Below are 20,257 nucleotides of genomic sequence, written 5' to 3'. Positions count from 1 at the left end.
TCCTTACTTTGTACTTACTAATATTGAATGTCATCTGTTACTACTTTGCACACAATTAAGAAGTCTGGAATTCTTAGCGGTCTCCTTTGGATCTGCTATCCCAAATAACATGAGATCACTGGCAAACATGCCAACTTCCATCATCGTACGGCAGGTTTCCTAGTGAGGCACATTCCCTCCCTAGCCTTTTCTCACAGATTGCCTTCAGTGGATCAGCAGGCAGTTAGACAGCCTATCTTTGGTTCAGACGCAGCACAGCTGCTCCCTGGGTTTGCATGCACAATTTCCTCATCGCTTCCTATGCATGGCAGTGCATTCTGCATTAGGGCCTTTGTTCTGCAGTAGCACATAAACAACATTGTGTGTTCCTAGGGAGGCATCTCTCCCTGTGATCTTCTGCTCTCTTTCCTCTGCTCTGTTTGCTTACAGAATTGTGGTTTAGGGATGAGATCTGAAGCTGATTTGCATTAGCTGCATTTGGGAAGATTTAGCCATTTTGACTTTTGAAGGTTGACACCGTTTGACACTCCACATCACTTACAAAGTAGTTAAAAATATGATTATGCATTCTTTCAACTATACTTCCCCTACCCATATAAGCCACACAGAGCACAGATATGGCCCTTGTTTAGCGATGCATCAAGGCATCACAGGAATAATTCTATCACAGCTGTCCCTTGAGAAACTTAATTAGGAAGATGATCCTCAGGAGTAGGCACTTGCAAAGTTCCAAGCCTGTACAGCTTTGTCTTAGCATATTTGCTAGTTATGAGAACACTCTAGAGAATCCTGGCAGAATTTCTCCCCCTCCAGCTTCTGCCTCCATAAAATGGGGAAACGCTGAGTAATCTAACTCTCTTCCCAATGGGAAGAACATCTCCTTCGGAAGCGACCAGTAAAGATAAAATCTTTTCTCTCTAGCATCAAGATAGCACCACTATTTTTACCAAGATTGAATTATTCCTTCCATATACTTCATAGTCCAGAAGCACAATCAGCCCAATAGGATAACTTTTTTTGCACCAGTCAACTAAAACCCAAGGCAGACCTTGTTAAAGTGATGCCGCACAGAGTCCACACAAACATGCACACACACCCCACTACCTTAACTGCTAGCTTAATGCAGTCTACTGAAAAGCCTCCCACCCACCCTTATCCTCCCTTCCAGCCTCTCCATGAGCAGTGGCCTGGAAAGTTTCTTGTTTGACGGCTACTCACCAATTCTCATTGTTGATATGGTCTCCAAATCCAGGGGTGTCAATGACAGTGAGTTTCATACGAACACCCTTTTCTTCAATATCTGAAACAGAATGCAAAGAAGGTAGGCAAGAAAATATCACCCTAGAGTGAATGCAATTGGAGGAGGGGTCCCTTCAGATACACATCGACATCAGAGCTGAAAAGGGTCACAGAACTTACAGATGTTTCAGAAATTTTATACCCTAGTGAGCTAACTGAACAGTCCTTTTGGCCCTGTTTCCCTGCCTCTTGACTGGCTGTTCTTCAACATCCCCATCTCCCCCAAAAGCAACCCCATGATCTCTTGGAAAGACTTACCATGTGTGATTGACTTGATTTCAATTGTCTTGGGAATACGCTCTTCAGGACTTGGCTGCACAGATTTGCGGCTGATTTTGGATTTGAAGAGGGTGTTGATTAGAGTAGATTTTCCCAGGCCACTCTGACCTGAAAGGCAACAGGAGGCACAAATATCAGAAAACCCTTCTGTTTCACTATTTATATCACCCCCACAGTACAAATTCAAACTGTGTTCATTGACACACACACACACACACACACACACACACACAGAATGAGAATGATGCCTCAGCTGTTGGCTGCAGCAAATCTAATCATGTTGATTTTGCCCTCTTTGGCTAAGAAAGATCAGCTGCTCCCACAATAAAAGGCTTTTGGGAATATGTTATGTTTGATGCTGTGTACGAAACAAACCATCTGAATTTCAACTGGATCTGCAAATTAGCTAGCTAAACAACTCCCTTCTTTTAATTTTCCCTAGCATGCACAAAAGAAGCTAAAATTTATGAAGAAACAAAAATTGAGTCACCTTTCATTCAGCCAATAGAAATCAAAATAAAGAATACATTTGTTCATAACATGTTTGATGTCCGCCCTTCACTTTTGCTGCAAATTTGGTTTCTTTCTTTTAATTGCTGTAGTTTACAAAACTAAAATTTGGCCCAGGCCCATTTTCTGTCAAGCTCAGAATACATTCTGTAGAGGCTCTTGTGACCCACTCCAAGTTTGCCTTTCTCCCAGTAGCTGGCGGTTTTCCTGCCAGCTAAGTGAAAGAGGTCTGCTTCAAGGAGATTTCCCTTCAATTGTTGCTTTCCAACTGATACCCAGCATTCCCTGGTTCCTGGTGTCCAACCTTGGCTCCACACACACACACACACACACACCACCAAGACAAGGCATGCTGACAGATCCATCTTGCTTTTCAGTGACTCCATGTGGCTCCATTTCTGTCAGAATGTGGACACTGAGTTCACTTTGATACGTATGGAAGAGGGGGGAAAGTGAACACATCTCAGTTCTAACAGCAATTAGTTTTCTTCTCAGTGAAGAAGAAAAAAAACCTGCCTCCATCCTCAAGGTTTCAAAATGACCTCTGATCTAGCCACACATTGTTTTCCTTTCTTTAGTCAAACAGTTTGCATTATAAATGCAGCTGCTACAAATGAGAGAAAGAATGTGGCTATATTTCTGAAAACTATCCATGGATACCAATAATCCAGTATTAAACTAAAACACTTATAGATGGTACTGGAAATGAATATACTGTAGCCATCTCCCACAGTCCCAAATTGAAGTCAAATTTCTAACAGGCAGAAAGGGAGGGAAAGAAAGAAAGAAAGAAAGAAAGAAAGAAAGAAAGAAAGAAAGAAAGAAGGCAATGGAGGAAACACTTGAGTAAGTCTTACTTAGATAAGGGCTGTTGCAAAGGATTCTCACAGTGGTTAGTCTACATGGGGAGTCTACACAGGGAGAACCCACAGTCACAAGGGATCATTGCAGCTACTGTACTTTTAAATATCAAAATGGGAGGCCCCTGCAGAGGCATTTTAAAACAGTTTACCTAATGCCTACCTAATCCTTCCAACCTTCACTTCATCCTCATGGTCTAAAAGCAAAAAATAAATCGGAATGTGCTGTCATAGCCTATTTCCTAAAGCAGATTTCCCCAACTTGGTGCCCTCCAGATATTTTATACTATAGTCACTATGGGACAAACACAGTCAAAAATATCTGGAGGCCATAGACTACCTAATAGTTTGGTTCCTCTTTCAGTAAGCCTTTTAAATTGATTTTTTTAAAAATTTAAAAAATCCCAGTTGGTAGCTCTATTAGATTTCATATATGTAGTGTTGTTTCAGATGGTTTTTATATATGTGATGGTTTTGACTGTTTTTAAATGTACTATTGTTCTAAATATGTTTTTTATTGTATTGAGAGTCACTTTGGGGTGCCACATGGGAAGTGATTTATAAATGACATGAAAAATAAATAGGTAGAAGGGTCATCAACAGAGCGATGGATTAGCAAATGCTGATCTCCTGTGCTGCTCTGGTTGACTTGGAAATGGGAGCTGGCGAATAAGAAGAGGCTGGTGAGAAGCAGATGGGCTAGCACTAGGGATGAGTAACCCACCCACCCTACAAAAAAACAAATGCAAGCACCATATGGAACGAGTGTATGGAACTAATGATATGAACCAAAGTGCTGCCATTACTGCACCAATCAGCCTTTCACGTCCTGTTTCATAGCACTAGATTTAGAGGGGTGCTTTTTAAAAAAACCAATCATGATATACAACAGAGGAAGTCAACATGGTGGGCTCCAAAGCTTATTGAATGACAACTCCCATCACTCCTGACTATCTGATGGTAATTGGAGTCCAACAATATGTGGCGAACACCACATTGGCTACCCTTCTGCTGTAGAAAAAAACATGGGGAGGGGACACCCCCCCCCAATTATAAACATCTGGTTGAGTTTCCAGGCAACCATGTAAATGAAGATATTTAAAGCTGACCAGACAGAGTTTTATTTAACTGTTAAAGGAGGGAAAGAATCCAGAATTGTTGGATTGGCTTCATCTAGGAGCAGACAGGAAGTTGGAAAAGATGCAAGGAAAAGGGATTACTGAACAATAGAGGCATTTACTGACAGTGCAATCCTATGCATGCCTATTCAGAAGTCAGTGGAACCTATTTTGAGGTCACACTCAAGAGACCACCATGCTTATGATCTCTACAGCCAAGGCCTCAGAATGTGGGATTCTCCTCTGTTAAATTGCTAATTGCAGATAACATACAAGGCGAGGCATATCAGTTCACATGGGAGGCATACACTTAATGCAGAAGGAACAAAGACATTATGAACCTGAATTCATTGTATTAGGAACTATGAATGGGCTTTCTGTTGCAAAGAAAAGAGATGAAAAAGACTAGGAAACAAAGGTTGTTCAACCTTAGAGCTGCATTAATCATTTTTCTTTTCCTCATCAGCAACTCCCTTCGTAGTATCTATTACGATAAATTCAGCTTCATAGTGTCTTTGTTCTTTTCATGTTAAGGGTATATGCCCACCATGTGAACTGATAGCTGCAAACATTCATCCTAAAGAGCCAGTGAAACTCTAATTCTTTCAGAGAGATTTCTCTAAGGATAAGCCACAGCACAAGATTGACTGTGTGCAGTAGCCAGTTTTCATATTTCTACCCAACTCGAGAGTGAATTGCAAGACAGGCAGCTTGCAAACCAAGGGAAGAGAAATCCCAGATAACTTGAGTTGTCTGGGATCGGTATACATCTACTCCAGATATATTTGCCACAGAGCAGATGCACATAAATTTACAAGGCTGAAAATAAATAAATAACATCCCCAGGGAAATGCTGCAGTTTTAATTCAGCAGGCAATTTTGTTGATTCTGCAAAATATCCACATATGCACAAATACACACACTGGAGTGAATCCAACTCAGTCTTCCAGGGGTACAGTCAAGCTGCTGTGTGAACAGGAATGGTTATTTTATAGGTCTCAGAAGAAACAAGGGAAGCAGATTTATTCCTGCCTCTGTCTGCATCAAACCACAAATAAAGACAGAAGAATCCCAAACTGAACGCTTCACTTCCTAAACGTTTTGAGTTGGCTCAGCCAAACCTGCACACCAAGCCATTGCTAGGAGATGAAACACAGTACTCTAAAATTCAAATATTTGTTTCCATTCAGTTCATTCAGTGAGGACTTTGGGACAGAACCCTGTGCTTTTAATTCAAAATAAAATCTAACTACCTCAGTTTGTTTGCAGCTACCATCTTTAGCCCATAGCTGGGGCTAAATATGGGTTAAAATAACATAAATACAAACTGTAATAAAATCCCCCAAAGAATGCACACCTATTATTTAAAAAATCCTAGCAAGAAGCCGCATAGAAGCAAGTATTGACTTGGTAAATGGGCTGAGTTTGGTCAGGGAGCTGAGAAGAGCAGGAAACCTTAGCAACGTTCAAAACTTTATTTAGGTTTGGAAATTAGCACTTTGCTTTTGTTGCGTAAAATTTGCCTTTAGGCAACCAGTTGGTAAAAGTTTGGGTGCATTCACTTATCCTACAAATCTGGGGGTAACACCAAAGGTGCTACATGCTGTTGGAAGATCCACCACTAAATTCTGGAGGTTTCCTGCTGATATGTCTCTCTTCTCCATCTTACAGCAGGAGGAACATCTCCACAACAAGAGCCAGGTAGCAGGTGACATGAAAGACCCCTTCCTATGACCCTGGAGAACTGCTGCAAGTCAAGAGTAGACAATACTAGGCTAGATGGACAAATAACCAGACAAATCAAAACAGCATGGCTTGTTCCTCTGCAGCTGGAACTCCTAACAGGAAGTCAAGCCATGTGCAAAGGCAGACCTGCACAGAATGGCTCAATGCATCTCTGTGCATTTTGCTGGACTTCTCATGTACACAACACATGTCTGCACACAATAAGTTCAGCATGACTAAAGATTAAATGTCAGAACTAGCTTTTATACAGAGAAAATCTCCTTGAGGCTTCACTGCAGCCATACATTAGGACTCATGTTACATTATCCTTTTGCACACCTGGGGTTGGACTACTAGCCATCTTATTCAGGCCACATGCTTCATCTTTGACTCACCACAGCTTGCCATAACTAAAGACAATTGAGTTCCTTCCTATCCCTTGAAATAGCAGTGACATAGAAGGCTAGAATATGAGGCAGACTGATTGGCAGTTAGTCTTAATTATGTGATTTCCCCCCTTCCTTTCTGAACCTGCGACCTATTCACCACTTTTGCTTAATGCCATAAACTTGGCAATGCTATAAATCCAGCCCATTCTCTCATTCAGAATTCCAGAATAATTCTTTCATATACTGTAGAAGCCAGTCCAGCTGGCAGGCAGTCAGCCCAGCCTCAAAAGTAATGCCAGCTCCCCCTGGTGTCATTCTAATTACAGCACTTGAATAATGTGTCATTTTTTTGTTCCTTCCGGCCAATTAATTAGAAGTTGGCACTTCACAAGAAGAGTTCTGGGATTGTGAAAAATGAAAGCGTTCTTCTCTGCGCTGTCCTGCAGAACTGACAGCCTCTTAATTCCCAAGTGAAGCCTCTTGTGGACAGAGCACAAGAGGAGTGACATCATCACAGAGGAAGATCTGACAAAGCAAGAAATATTAGAACTATGTCCAGTGAACTTCATAAAGGCAATGAGCCCCACCTTTTTTCCAGAGTTATGAGCAGTGAGTGGCTGTCAGGTGGAAGGAAAACACACCCCTTTTTCCAAAGCATGAGAGAATACAGTAGGCATTTCCTCCAACCTGGGATTCATAGATCAACTGCGAGATAGTGTATGCAAAAATGTTGTGTCTAGATGTTCAGAAGGGTCAGGGATAAGCTGGTGTCTTCCATAGTAACATTCATACCTCCCACTTTGTGACTACACAGACCTCGCGCTCTCTCTCTCATACACACACAACACTGGGCAGGAACCAAGAATGCACTAATTTGTGTTTTAAGTAAGCCACACAGATTTGCAGCACAGCCTTCTGTTGCAAGTCTTCCATGCCACTTCTTCCCAAACCATCAGAGAATCCAATTGTAAACAAAGAACCTGCAGTGAGGTCACATTTAGTCCTAAAAATGGAAAGAAGCCCCTGTAGGGCTACTTATCTCTTGCAAAACTTCAGCAAGCAACACCGCCCTCATCATCACCAACCAGCTGAAAGGGCTGGGGCACTAGAAGAAATCAGAGTACTTTCTGGAGAGGAGAATAGGGGAGGTAGAGAAGGATTGATGGTCCCAACCAATTCATCAATGTATCAGCAGGCGATAGGGCAATTTTTCCAGTGGGTGTCTTTTTTCCAGGGGTATGATTTAGCAGTCCCAAACAATCAATGACAAATGCAATACAGCTATTCTGGCTGCAGCAACAGAGTCAAACTATTAAAAGGTACAAGTTCTTGCTCTTTTGACATTCCAGTCAGGGCAAAGAGCTTATTAGAGGAAACACACGGTCACCTTGACATTCAGCCCACAATACACGGGGAATTAGTTTTGAAATGCATTTATCAAATCTAATAACTTTAGAATTCCCAACTCTTACTAAGCCCTCTGTTGCAAGGATACACAGAGAAAATAATTCTCTTAAGAAGCCATACAAGAAACAGGTTCTACCCCAATGGCACTGCTGCAGCATGTGCAAGAACACCAGAAGAATCCTGTTGGACCAAAGACCCATCTAGTCCAGAACCCTGTTCTCACAGTAGCCAACACCAGGAGCTTATGAGAAGACCACAAGCAGGACATGAGCACAACAGCTCTCTACCCACTTGTGATTCCCAGCAAAGGGTATTCAGAGACATATTGCATCCAACAGTGGAGGTAGGACAGAGCCACTAGCCTGTTTTGCATCTGTAAAAACACGATTGTTTACTGTGGCAGCACCTACACGTTGGAACTCGCTGACAATTGATAACAAGCAGGCTTCTTCACTCTATTCTTTTCAGTGCCTGCTAAAAATGTTCTCGCTTAGACAGCCTACCCAGATGCTTACAGATACTGATATGAATTTTAATCTGTTTTAGTATATTAACTTCTTGCACGTTTTAATGTATTGTAAATTTTCCCTGATTTTGTATGTTTTTGTAAACCTCTTTGAGGATTTTTTTCAATCAAGTGGTATATAATTTTTATGAAATAAATGAACAAATAAATAAATAGCCTTATCCTCCATTCATTTGTCTAATCCTATTTTAAGGCCATCCAAGCTGGTAGTCATCACCACCTCTCTCGAGGGAGCCAGTTCCATAATCTGACTAAAGTGAACCACATGGGAAGAAGACTCACCGACTACCATGATGTTGAACTCAAACCCTTGTTTCATGGCTTTCCTCCGCATCTGTTCCAAGATGGCATCTATCCCAACATAGGCAAAATCAGCAGCTGGTTTCTCTGTCCGCGTTGGTGGGGCTTGCTTGATGCCAGCATCTCGAGTGGCTTCCATCATGCCGCTTGGGTAGCTGGGAATGGCCTCTGAAGGGAAAATGTAATGAATATTAATATATTATTTCTTTATTTTTAACCAAACAGTACAAATAAATAAAACATTGGGTCATTTCTTAGTGGCTGCAAGGAACAGAAACCAGGAAATTTGTTACTGCTTTTTAGACAAGATGGGTGTTTAATAACAACAACCATGTCATTGTTGACTTTTTCACACCTAAAGATAGCTTGGGAGTTATACTGACATGAGGCAGGCACACCTCTGATGCCGCCAAAGTAACCTGCACACAGATCTGGATTCACTTGAGTATTGGAAGAGACTAGTCTACAAAAGGCTTGGTTTCCAATGGAAGCAAGGGAAGCCTAGGTCTCCCCAAGGGGAGAAAGAAATGTAGCCCTATATAACAGTTGCTCTGAATACAGAGACAGATGGAAGCAGAGTCCAAATGAAACTCTGAATTGTGTGAATATGGAACCTGAGGTCTTCTCAAAATCCGTGAACTTTCCAAATTCTACATGTTGGCCTGAAAGTCCATCATTCAGGATGCAGTAATCACACATACGCATTATTATATATACATATATGCAGTATACATCCACATTAAAAAAAGAAAGAAACTGCAAGAACTGCTATAAAATGTTTTTATGCACAAGTCTCCTCATCAGAGACACCCACAACATGGTTTTAAAACTCCCTTCTCATGCCTCCTTTCTTTTCCTGGTTTTTATTCCCTGTCCTGCCTTGCAGCTTACAATGCTTTCTGCTTTACTTATTGAAACAGCTAGGTAAGTTTCTAACTCCTGTAGGAACCTTGCATGTGGCGTGCCTTGCTCAGACAATCTGTACCTAGATAGTGGTCAGGGTCATTTTAGGGTGTAAGATGGTGCAAGGTGCTGGGTGAGAAGCCAGAATCTTTAGATCCTCCACATGCCCTGTAATTCTAAAACTCATTTCAAACTCATGCAGTGGGCTGCTGGCAAAATTCCTGGGTCAAAAAATTATAGAGTGAGAACGCCAAGATGCCTTTCAATGACTCCTGAAATAGCGGCATTTTTAGGATGAGAGAGCCAAGCATTTATTTTATCTTATTTTATTTTTTGCTATTCTTACACACAACTAGGAAAGAATCATTCCACATGGAAAGTATTTTGCCATTAGTAGGAACGGTTTGTTATCCAACAGTTGAACCTCAGCCACTAAGCAAAGCAAAGCGCATTTCCAGCATTCCCACATTTCAACCCACCTAGAAAAAGGAAGGACAAGAGAGAGACTTGCAGCCCGAAAGCTCCCTAACACCAAAGCACTTTTACAGATCCATTCAAGATACCTGGCTCTTGAATGTCAGAGCATGTCAGAACAGGAGCCCTAAAAGTGAAGGAGGTAGAATAGATTGGGTCCATTTAATATAATGTTTTGCCAGTACTCTAGATCTTCCATATTTGCAGGGCATGGGGTGGTGCAAGTCATCCACACCATGCCACTCAAGCAAAAAGGGCTGTAACAGGTAATTTCTGATGCTTCCAAGTTATCCTTCAAGATTAACCAAGACTTGGACCAGAAACCTCACAACCTGTATCTTGGTACCCCCTTAAGGCATTGCAAAAACATGGAGCCCCGTCCTCTTTAAGCACTTGGCCACAAATTCTTATTTGCTTACTTAATTCATAACCCAAATTTTCCTCCTCAAATGGAGGCAATTAGAGCAGGCAACAAAGGTATACAAAACCAAAAGAAGTAATTCAATCATTAAAAGCAAAATAGATGTCGCAAACAACATACCAAGACTAAAGAGAGCATAAAAGCAAACCAAGAGAGTCAGAACTAATAACATTATAGTCTTGTAAAATCAGATCTGAAACCTTGTTATTGTTATTATTTATTAAATTTGTATTATCAACCTTCATCTGAAGATCACGGGACAGTTCACAACTTGTTGGAAAAGAAGTGCCTTCAAATGCAGGGAAAGGGCCATAGACCTGAGGTGGAACATCTGCTCTGCATCCCAAAATTCCCAGGCTCAATCCCCATCCACGCTTGAGCCCATTTGCTTCCCTGCCTTCTCTGGAGCCTAGCTAGCAAGGACTGCATCCTTTGGAGAGCCCCCTGCTGAATAGTGCTTCAGCCACAGGCAAACAGTATGCTGGCCCCTCATCCTGCTAAACTCAAGCTTGGCTCTGCTTTAGCTGCCCCCCACCCAGCATTCAAAAAACAAAAGGGAGAGGAATGAAGATTTAAGACTTCCCTTCCCAACAATGTGTGTTATTAAAAAAATACTGTATATGTTAAAAACTATTTACCAACATGACTATACATTTAAAAACAATTGCAGAGTTGCAATGTATCTTAAGTTTAAGGAAAGTTTGCAAGAGACCAGTGGTAATGGGTGCGATTATTGCTCTTCCCAGCCCAGTCTCTTCCCTCACCCCACCGCTGGCTTGTTTCTTTAGCTGGGCCGTTTTGTCATGATCTCATCTTCCATGCCTTTCCCCCATTTTTTGATGGAACCTTGGAAGACTTGGCCGCTCTGAATATTTAGGATTATATAGCACCATCCATTATGGCAAGGGGTGATATCTGTGTGCCAAAAATGTGCATATGTTTGAGAATGAAGTCTGCACAGAAGCAGTGACTGATTGCATAGAAAAACGGCCAGAATTTCCTGTTATGACAAAGAAGTGTGTCGTCAAACTTGCTCCTGCTAAGGATGCCGACGCTCTTAAAGAATGTTCCACATTCCTCCTATCAGGATCACAGGCTAGGAACACATTCCCAAACAGACACCATACTTCACCCATATGGCAGGCCTCCAATAGGAGTGCAATGATTTGCTCACATCTTTAATCATTTTTTAAAAATGTTGGTAGTAAGCCAGGGATAAGGAACCTATAGCCTTCTCAACTGCCATCATTCCTCACCATTGGTCATGCTAGAGACTGTACTTCAGCAAAGGCAAAGAGACAGAAGCAGTGAAGATTTCAATATTCCTGAACCCAAAGAGAATGATCAGGGAACAGATAATATCTCAAAACCAGCTGTTCTGTTCTCTTCTGGCAGAAGAGCCTCTTTACTTAGGGGAGAGAAGGCGCACAAGGTTCCAAGAAGGACCTCTCAAGGGACAAGGGCTATTGCTATCCTTGAGGCTTGATGGTTCCCTAGGTCCAGCTTAAGACTGACAGTATTCTTTGGAACAACCCTAAAATCGGAATGCACTTATGTCATTTATTTGAGGGTTTTGCCATTTGTACTGAAGTAAGGCTACAGTCTTTCAAGGCACAGCTAGGGAACATGAGGTCCTACAGATGGTGTTGGACTGATCCTATCAGTCCAGCCAGCATGGCTAATGGGCAGTGAGTGGGAGCTGTAGACCAGCAACATATGGAGGGTCACAGGCTCCTCATTCATGTTCCAGGGTCTTGTGAGGATCTAGAATTACAGCTACAGTGGTACCTCGGGTTACATACGCTTCAGGTTACAGACGCTTCAGGTTACAGACTCCGCTAACCCAGAAATAGTACTTCTGGTTAAGAACTTTGCTTCAGGGTGAGAACAGAAATCGTGCTCCGGCGGCGCAACGGCAGCAGGAGGCCCCATTAGTGGTGCTTCAGGTTAAGAACAGTTTCAGGTTAAGATCAGACCTCCGGAACGAATTAAGTTCTTAACCCGAGGTACCACTCCACTGCTTAGATAAAGAAGTGTAGCTAGCAAGAGATAAACCCAGCAGTTCATTTTTAGCACAGCAATGGAGAAATAAAATATCACTTGGTCACAAGCCTTAAGAAAGAGCAATACTCCGTACCTACCTGCCTACCTAACTCCATACCTACTTTCTAGCCTTTGCTTTTCTGAAAATGGAGACCTCTTCTATTTATACATCTATCTACTATTAGAAGAGACACTATCCTGCTCTCCCTGACCCAGTTTGGTGGGACGTTCTGAGACCTTGTAAACAGGAATAAGCAGCAGCTAGATAAACACCTACTGGGTGTCCTGAGATGGAGTAAAGTAAGGTAAGGGCAGTACAGCCCTAAAAATACATTTACTGAGAAGCCACCCTCATTGATCTTACTCTCTAGTAAATATGTTTAGATTTGCAGCCTATATGTTACATATGCAGGGACAAAGCTTAGAGAAACAAATTGAAACTTTGTCCCAATCTGAAAATCAGCCAAAGAGGCCTGGTGTATTAGACATTTGCCATGTGGTATATATTAGCTTTGAATCACACAGTATATCCTAGAGTTACTAAGCCTCTGACAGGCTGGGGAGAGGGCAAATCACAGATGTGCGTGAAATCGAAGACTGTGTCCCTTACAGAGATGGGTGCTCTCTTATCTATGTTTCATCAAGGGGAAGTGGGGTTTGTACTCACAACATATTTGACACTTACCCACTGCTTGTTAAAACCCAGCTGCAAAGAACAGAAGAATAAAGATTTCTGCAGAAGTAGTTCCAGAATGTCAGTGCAGACCTTAAATATGCTTTATTTCACACACACACACACACACACACCCAAAAACATGGCACTGGTTCAAACTCAGCAAGATTCTCCAGTCTCCTCATGGGAAACTATCTGTGCAGGTATCTTTCCACAGTGGTTGTAAACATGTGAGCTAAATGCAGAAATTTAAAACAGATTTCAAGACTGATTTCAACAACTCTCTACCCCAGACACCCAAGAAGCAGAAAGAACTTCCACCTATGTTTATGTCTGGTTGCTATAACGTGGGACATCATGAGGATTTTCATGGGGAAAAGAACTCTTTTGACTAAAAGTGAGCCTTTATGCCATAAAACCCTGTTTGTTTCAAACTTAAACACATTTTAAATGTAAAATGTGATGTCAGCAAAATAATTTTTCTTTTTTCATTTTTGAATGGGAGGAACAGAAAGTCTATAATAATGTTTCTCTAGCCACCGATGTCTCTACTGTGGAATAGAAGGGAGGAAATGCTTTGACTTGGCAAAGGGGAAGAAACACAGCACAGTTCACCTTGAGGTTTCAGGATGTGATTTTTATTCATCACTGCCTTCTTTTTTTTAAAAAAGTGCACACAGCGACACCCTTACGCAGGCTTCCTCTTTACTTGGAACTTTTATGGACGCATATATCTCCTAGGTCAAAAATGTTGGGAGTGAGTTGCAACATATGAACAATGCTGCTTGCTCAACCAGAGTTCAGATTGCTGGGGGTGGGGACCCAAACAACTCTAAGCATTCTTAACAAACTACAGTTCCCAGGATTCTTTGGGGGAAGTCATGACTGTTAAAGAAGTATAATAGAGCTTTAAATATAGAGTGTAGATGTGACCTCAGGGTCAAGTCAAGTCAAGTCATATCAGGGATTCCCAGTGATCCTATCAGCCCTGCTTTCTGGAGAAGAAGCCCATCTTTCACTCTGTAGTACGTGGAGTGCCCTGGAAAAAGGCACAGAGGAGGAGGTCCCAGTGAAAAGCTGAGGAACAGGGTTTAGGTACTCATCTTTAAGAAGTTTGTTTCTAGTCTGACTTTGAACTCCTCTTGGAAGTGAGGACATTGGGCTTAAAGCATATTAGCAGGATTTATTAAAGTTAAGCAAGTATGTGACCTACATCTCTAGTCCACAGCCACACTGCATACGCCAGCCAAAGTATAGTGGTACACCTTGGTTTACAACCACGATCCATTCCGGAGGTCCGGTTGTAAACCAAAGCAGGTTGTAACCCAAGGCGCACTTTCGCCAATGGGGCCTCCCCCCCAAAATGGGTTGTAATAAAAAAAAATGGGTTGTAATCCAAAAAAAAGGGACACGCACTTCCGGGTTTGATGTGGTTGTAATCCAAAACAGTTGTAATCCAAAACGGTTGTAATCCAAAGCGGTTGCAAACCAAGGTACCACTGTAGTGCTTGCAAACAGCCTCAAGAGGCTCCATTTGTAAGCAATGGCTCATTTCCTTCACAAAGAGCATTTGGGTCTTGCTGTTGTAGCTATATAGGCCTAGGACTCAATGAAGTGTTCTGCCAGTTCAAGGCTGCAGGAAGAGACACACGCAACACACACACAGTGGGGGCAAATGGTTATAGGCTAGCTTTCTCCTTGACAAGCTAGTTTGCCATGTGCAGGGATTTTTGTGGGGCACAAGGCACAACAGAATGTTCTGTTGTGCAGCAGCCTCTGCATTTGGAAGTGGTTCACCTTGTTCAGAAAAAAGGATTAAAGTGAAGAGTATGCTAGCAGAGAACCTATTTCCCCCTCCCCACTTCCCTCCATCACACACATATAACCCTCTTGAAGGAGAGAGACATCAGCAGGAGAATACGGATTCCAACTGGCCAGCATAACACATTTCTGGGGGAGGGGAAAGAATTGCAAGAAAAAGCAAACGATTGCACATCCTGCCTATAGAATTTCAAGGCTGCTCTGGATTCAGTTACCACACTGAAGGGGAGATTTTAATTAAATTAGTTTGGTCTGCTTTGCCTGCGTTTACCAACTTGTGGCGAAGGAAATGGCTGTTTGAAACATCTCTGGCTTAAAAAAAAAATGAGAAAAAAGCATAGAGGGAGCTTTTCAAGTTGCTCATCAATCGCCGCACACCTCCCTCAAAGGGAAATACAGCCCCCCAGCTGGGTATGCAGTTGCTAGCAACAAATGTGTGTATTAAAAGAGTGTGGCCGGAAGCTCTTTATCATACAGCTAGTTTTCTCTGAAAGCTCTGCAAAAAGCAAAAGGGAGTTTTAACCCCCTTTTACTGTTCTAAATTAAATGTGGAGTTTTTTCCCATGACAGAAACCCTGAACGGCTTAGTATGGATGGCTTTCTTCAAATGAGAAATCCCTGTGGGAGTTCTTGCCCCTCGGTTTTTTTCTAAGAAACATGTGAAACCTCCTCAGCCTCTCCTTCTTTACAATACAGCTGCTGGGGAAGGGGGGGTGAGAGTGAGGGAAAAGGGGGTGGAAGGCAGGCACTTTGCAGCTGTAGTGTGGGGAGGGCTGGTGCATAGGGAGGGCAGGAGGAGAGACAGAGCGGAATCTCTCCCTACTGATGAGTCATTTGGACATTGAAGCTTACAGCCAAAAGATTGCTGAACCCTGAGTCTCCTGGGAATGCTGAGGAGCTCCAGGCAATGACGCCAGCTAGAGCACAGGCAGCAAAGATACCAGGATGAATCCATTCAAACACAAGTCCAAGCACATCTTCATGCCTACCATGTGGTGGTGGACTTCTCCTCTAGCTTGACTACCACCACCACATCCCCAAGCAGCCACCTCCGGAATAGCTTTTCCAGGTGGTGAATGGGATTGTTGGATCTGCTGCTCAGCCTGGAAGACATGACTGTTGCATCTCTGCTGCGAACAACTTGCTAGGCGCTTTGACTTTGTAAACAGCTTTGAGGTTTTCTACAACCAAGCAGTATGTAAATTTTATGAAATAAATAAATAATCCTTGAATTCACATGGAATTGGACAGGACAGGACAAAGCTTAAGAAGGTGTTCAGAGGCCAATTCATTGTACTCATGAGAAGCATGCATGGAATCACAGGGATGAAGAGCCTTTTGTCACCCAGAAGCAGCCAGTGAGCAACTTTGAATTCATTGGTGCTTTGGTACGACACCATTGTTGAAATGCCATTTGAATGGGAAAGGAGTTTCACAAAGCTACTTCTGGGCAAAGTGAAAAGCAGAAGGCAAATCTCTGAATTCAATCTGTGCCAGGGCAATTAAAGGGGGTGGGGGAAGCTGTACATCATCAAGTCTTCCTACAAGTAAGCAAGGATGCTCAAACCTTGGAAAAGCAGCACAGTCAAGTCTCCCTGCCTTTATTGTGAACTCTCAAGCTTTCTATGCCAGATGCTTACTTATTTCTGCCTGTACCAGCAGAAGTGCTGATCCACTGGCTTGCCAGTCCTTAGCCAGCACAGAGGCTCACTCCCCACCCCCCTCCTTACCAAGAACACAGATAGCCATTTATCCCATGCTAAACAATACAGAGTATCTAAGCAAGCCTTCACCATTGGGGGGGGGAGCGTTGGGGAGAGAGGAGAGAAACAAAGACTCTTCTTATGGAACTGGAGCAATTAGTTCCACAGACAAGGGAGGACAAAAGGGATGGAGCTTAAGTATTTGCCAGTTGGACCTCATATGTGACCCGATGGGTTTTGCGTACAGCATACTATGAAGGATTAGCACCGTATGCTGGGAAGAACTGCAGCCTGCATTGCTTTCTAGCCATTGTTTACTGACCCAGATTAACACACAACATGCTTCCCGTTGTCCCATCTTTTGGTGATCCCTAATGTATCCTTGCTTCCCCAATGTCTTCAGTCTTCAGCCTGTTGACTTTTTTTCTTATTTGTAACCTGCCACCTCATGCACCTCAAGGTGCTTAAGCCTGCCAAACAGCTTTCTGTTTGCTTCAGCTTGCTCACTGAAGCTGGTTCTGACAATGGGTCATGCGTTAAGTCTGCTGCTTATGTCAGAACATCAGCAAGGGCTTATGAAATGAGTTGGGCAAGCAGACAGGCACACATGCTTGAACTCTCTCCAACTTTGAGCAGCTTCTCTGGTCAGAAACTCCCCTTCCCCAAAGTCCAGTTTGAAGGTGGAGCAAGAGGCAGAGTGCACCAAGCCCCACCTGAAGGAGCGACTTAGATAGAAGATAAATAGAATCAGAGAATTGGAAGGGACCACAAGGACCATCTAGCCTAGCCCAACCCCCTGAAATGCAGGAATCTCACCCAACATGGGGCTCAAACCCACAGCCCTGAGATTAAGAGTCTCATGCTCTGCCAACTGAGCTGTCTTCTGGTGAGACCACTGTGTGTTGGCAACTGGAGTGCTGGTGGTGGAAGACAGTTGGCTTCCAAGTGATAGTTATTCTACTTCCACAATTTTCTGTATTTGTTTTAGCTTTATGGGGGCATTTTCTTTAGGCCTGCAAAGGCCTAGGAAGTGAAATAACATCTGTTTACAAGTTACTGCAACAACAATCCTATACACAGTTACCTGGGAGTAGGTTCCATTAACCTCAATGGGACTTAATTCTAGGCAGACGGTTCTGCTAAGAGCAACTTGCCCAAAACCATACCAGCAAGTCATTTATGACAAAACTGAATTTGCTACTTTATTACACACACACACACACACACACACACACACTACATTTTTATTGATGGTTGATGCATTTTGTTTTGTGTTTGTTGTATATTGTCCTGGGCTCCTTCTGAGACAGGACGGTTAGTAAAAGTCCTAAACAAAATGAACAAACAAACAGACTGACTCACATTTGAGCAAAGGACTGCAAGTTGCAAGACCAGCAGACTTTTCAGCAAATCATCCTGGCTTCTACTGTTGCAATGGCAAGGCTAAAAAAGATACCTGAGGTAACTAACCACAGAACAGACCATTGCTAGTCAACATACTGCCATCCAAATGTTGTTGAATTACAACTTCCATCAACTTTGACCATCGGTTATGCTGGCTGAGGCCGATGAATGTTAAAGTCAACATCTGGAACAGACCATTTAGTCACTATTCGCGCACAATGTCAATACATTGCAAGACAGTCCAGAATTTAGTAAAGCGTACACCATGAAATTCTTGCACATTTTCAGTCTCCTAAAACAGACAGAAGCTTTGCTTCCAATAATGTAAACTTCACAAGAAGTGTATAGACAAGGTCCATATGTTCTTCTCACAGTTTGCTTTCAGGGAATCACACACCAGAAATAAATTGCTACTGAAATATTAGTAAATATCTCCAATTACATTTCATACCCAATGTGAGCTCAAATATTCAAGCATATCACTGCTTGCCGTGGAATGGAACAACTCTCACCTTCAAATCCTTCCCATAGCAACAGCTGACAGTAGCATCAGCTAGCTTAAAAGACACTGCAGCGGTCCACTTCTTTCAAGAAGAATTGCCTGTATCCCTCCTTATTTAAACAATTCAATTACCAGCCTTGAATGCTTCTTAACAGCTGAAAAATAAGTTAAAAGTCCCTCATCCTTTTTACAAATTTAAGGATACATCAGTCTCCACCACCATCAGCCAAGATATGAATACAAGTATACCGTCTTAAGCAGCGGTCAGCAAACGTTTTCAGCAGGGGGCCGGTACACTGTCCCTCAGACCTTGTGGGGGGCCAGACTATTGTTTTTTTGGGGGGAATGAACAAATTCCTACACCCCACAAATAAACCCAGAGATGCATTTTAAATAAAAGCACACATTCTACTCATGTAAAGACAAGTTGATTCCTGGACCGTCCGTAGGCCAGATTTAGAAGGCGACTGGGCCGGATCTGGCCCCCAGGCCTTAGTTTGCCTACCTGTAGTCTTAAGTCTTCCAAGCCAATTCTCACAGACACCCAAAGCATCCTCACAAGGCAATAAAGAAACCGTTGAGATCTGCAGAGTTATTTTGTTACAGAGACTGGTTTTCTTTGCAACTTTGAAGCTGAAGATGCCCTGCTGGTGCAAAGAAGATCAGCTCACAGTAAGATGTTTCATAGGTCTACTCGCAACAGTTTTGTCTCAGGAGAGTGGAAGCTTATGAATGAACACCAAAGATCTATGGGTAGCAGCTCCCAAACAGGTTCCTTAACCAGCTGGCCCTGTCAGCTCTAAAGAAGGCAATGCATACCAATGCATTAGCTGGGCATGAGACACCATTTTTGACCGTGTACATCTTTTTCAGCAGCAAAAGCTATCTTTGGTATCTGAATTAGAAGACCAGCAGTGATACACATAATAGTTTTATGTGATTAAGGAACAGTGGGCATCGTTTTTATGAGTCTGGCAGTTGCCAAACTAGTCAGTAGTCAACTTATTCAACAACGAAACCAGCACCCTAACAAGCTTGAAAGATGGATGCAGAATCATAAGTGTTGAAGAACCTATTTTGGGTTTCTTGCTTGCTTGAACATTTATCATTACGCTTCCCTGAGGGCTGCAAACCTTAGAAAAAGAATTATTAGAAATCTAGTATGAATTGTTATGCAGTTCAAGTACCATGCAACCCAAGGCTGAAGACTTTAGCTTAACATATCTAAGAGAAACATCACTCACGTGGTGATGGGGCTCACATCTGAATAAGCATGCTTAGAATTGGACTCTATACTATTCAGTGGACATGAAAAAATTGAACAATCTCAGAAGACCATGCCATGCCTGACTCCTTTTTCCTAGTAGGGACTCTCAAATGATGTAATATGGACCTTGGTAGTTGTTAGAGGAGAGCCAATCTCCATAACACCCTTTCCTGCCCTCTCTTGATCTAGGAAAATCTGAGAGAATAATGAACCTTCCCTGCTATTTTATCTTATGAACTGAACAGCTAATTGATTTTCTAGTTCTATTCCTCCACAAATCTTAGGATGTTTGTTGCAGTAGCTAAACAGAGACAACAGTCATACAGCTGAGAGAGACTTGGGGGCCCAGCTGACTAGAGCACTTTTTGTTTACCATATTCTTCTAGGGGGAAAGGGGGGTTCATTGCTCTCTCCAGGGCGCATTGTCAAAAATGAATACCATACTTTAAATGCAGGAAGAACTTCACTGTCTTCATCTTGCATAGGATCTCAAAATACATATAACTTGGTATCCCCATTTGTTATGGATGGGAAACAAACACCTTATTCCTTATCCAATTGATGTTAAACCAGATTGTTTATATCTGAAGCCTTATACACACTTACTTGGAAAGCTCACTGGACTCAATAGGA

The 20,257-nt window shown here is 42.4% G+C and overlaps 1 protein-coding gene across 7 annotated transcripts in view; it reads right to left on the bottom strand.

Annotated features, from left to right (window-relative positions):
• The window catches only part of SEPTIN9 (septin 9), a 220,646-nt gene that overhangs the window by 17,167 nt on the left and 183,222 nt on the right, over positions 1–20,257 (bottom strand). For all 7 annotated transcript variants that reach the window (XM_083597908.1, XM_083597911.1, XM_083597910.1 and 4 more), the window contains 3 exons: positions 8,396–8,581; positions 1,558–1,686; positions 1,219–1,300 (listed from right to left, as the gene is read on the bottom strand). In XM_083597908.1, the coding sequence (XP_083454034.1) occupies positions 1,219–1,300; positions 1,558–1,686; positions 8,396–8,581 (397 nt within the window). The remainder of the gene's footprint in view (positions 1–1,218; positions 1,301–1,557; positions 1,687–8,395; positions 8,582–20,257) is intronic.

Source organism: Podarcis filfolensis (assembly GCF_964270895.1).
Source record: "Podarcis filfolensis genome assembly, chromosome: 2".
Classification (NCBI taxonomy): domain Eukaryota; kingdom Metazoa; phylum Chordata; class Lepidosauria; order Squamata; family Lacertidae; genus Podarcis; species Podarcis filfolensis.
This window is presented reverse-complemented; position numbering and strand designations above follow the sequence as displayed.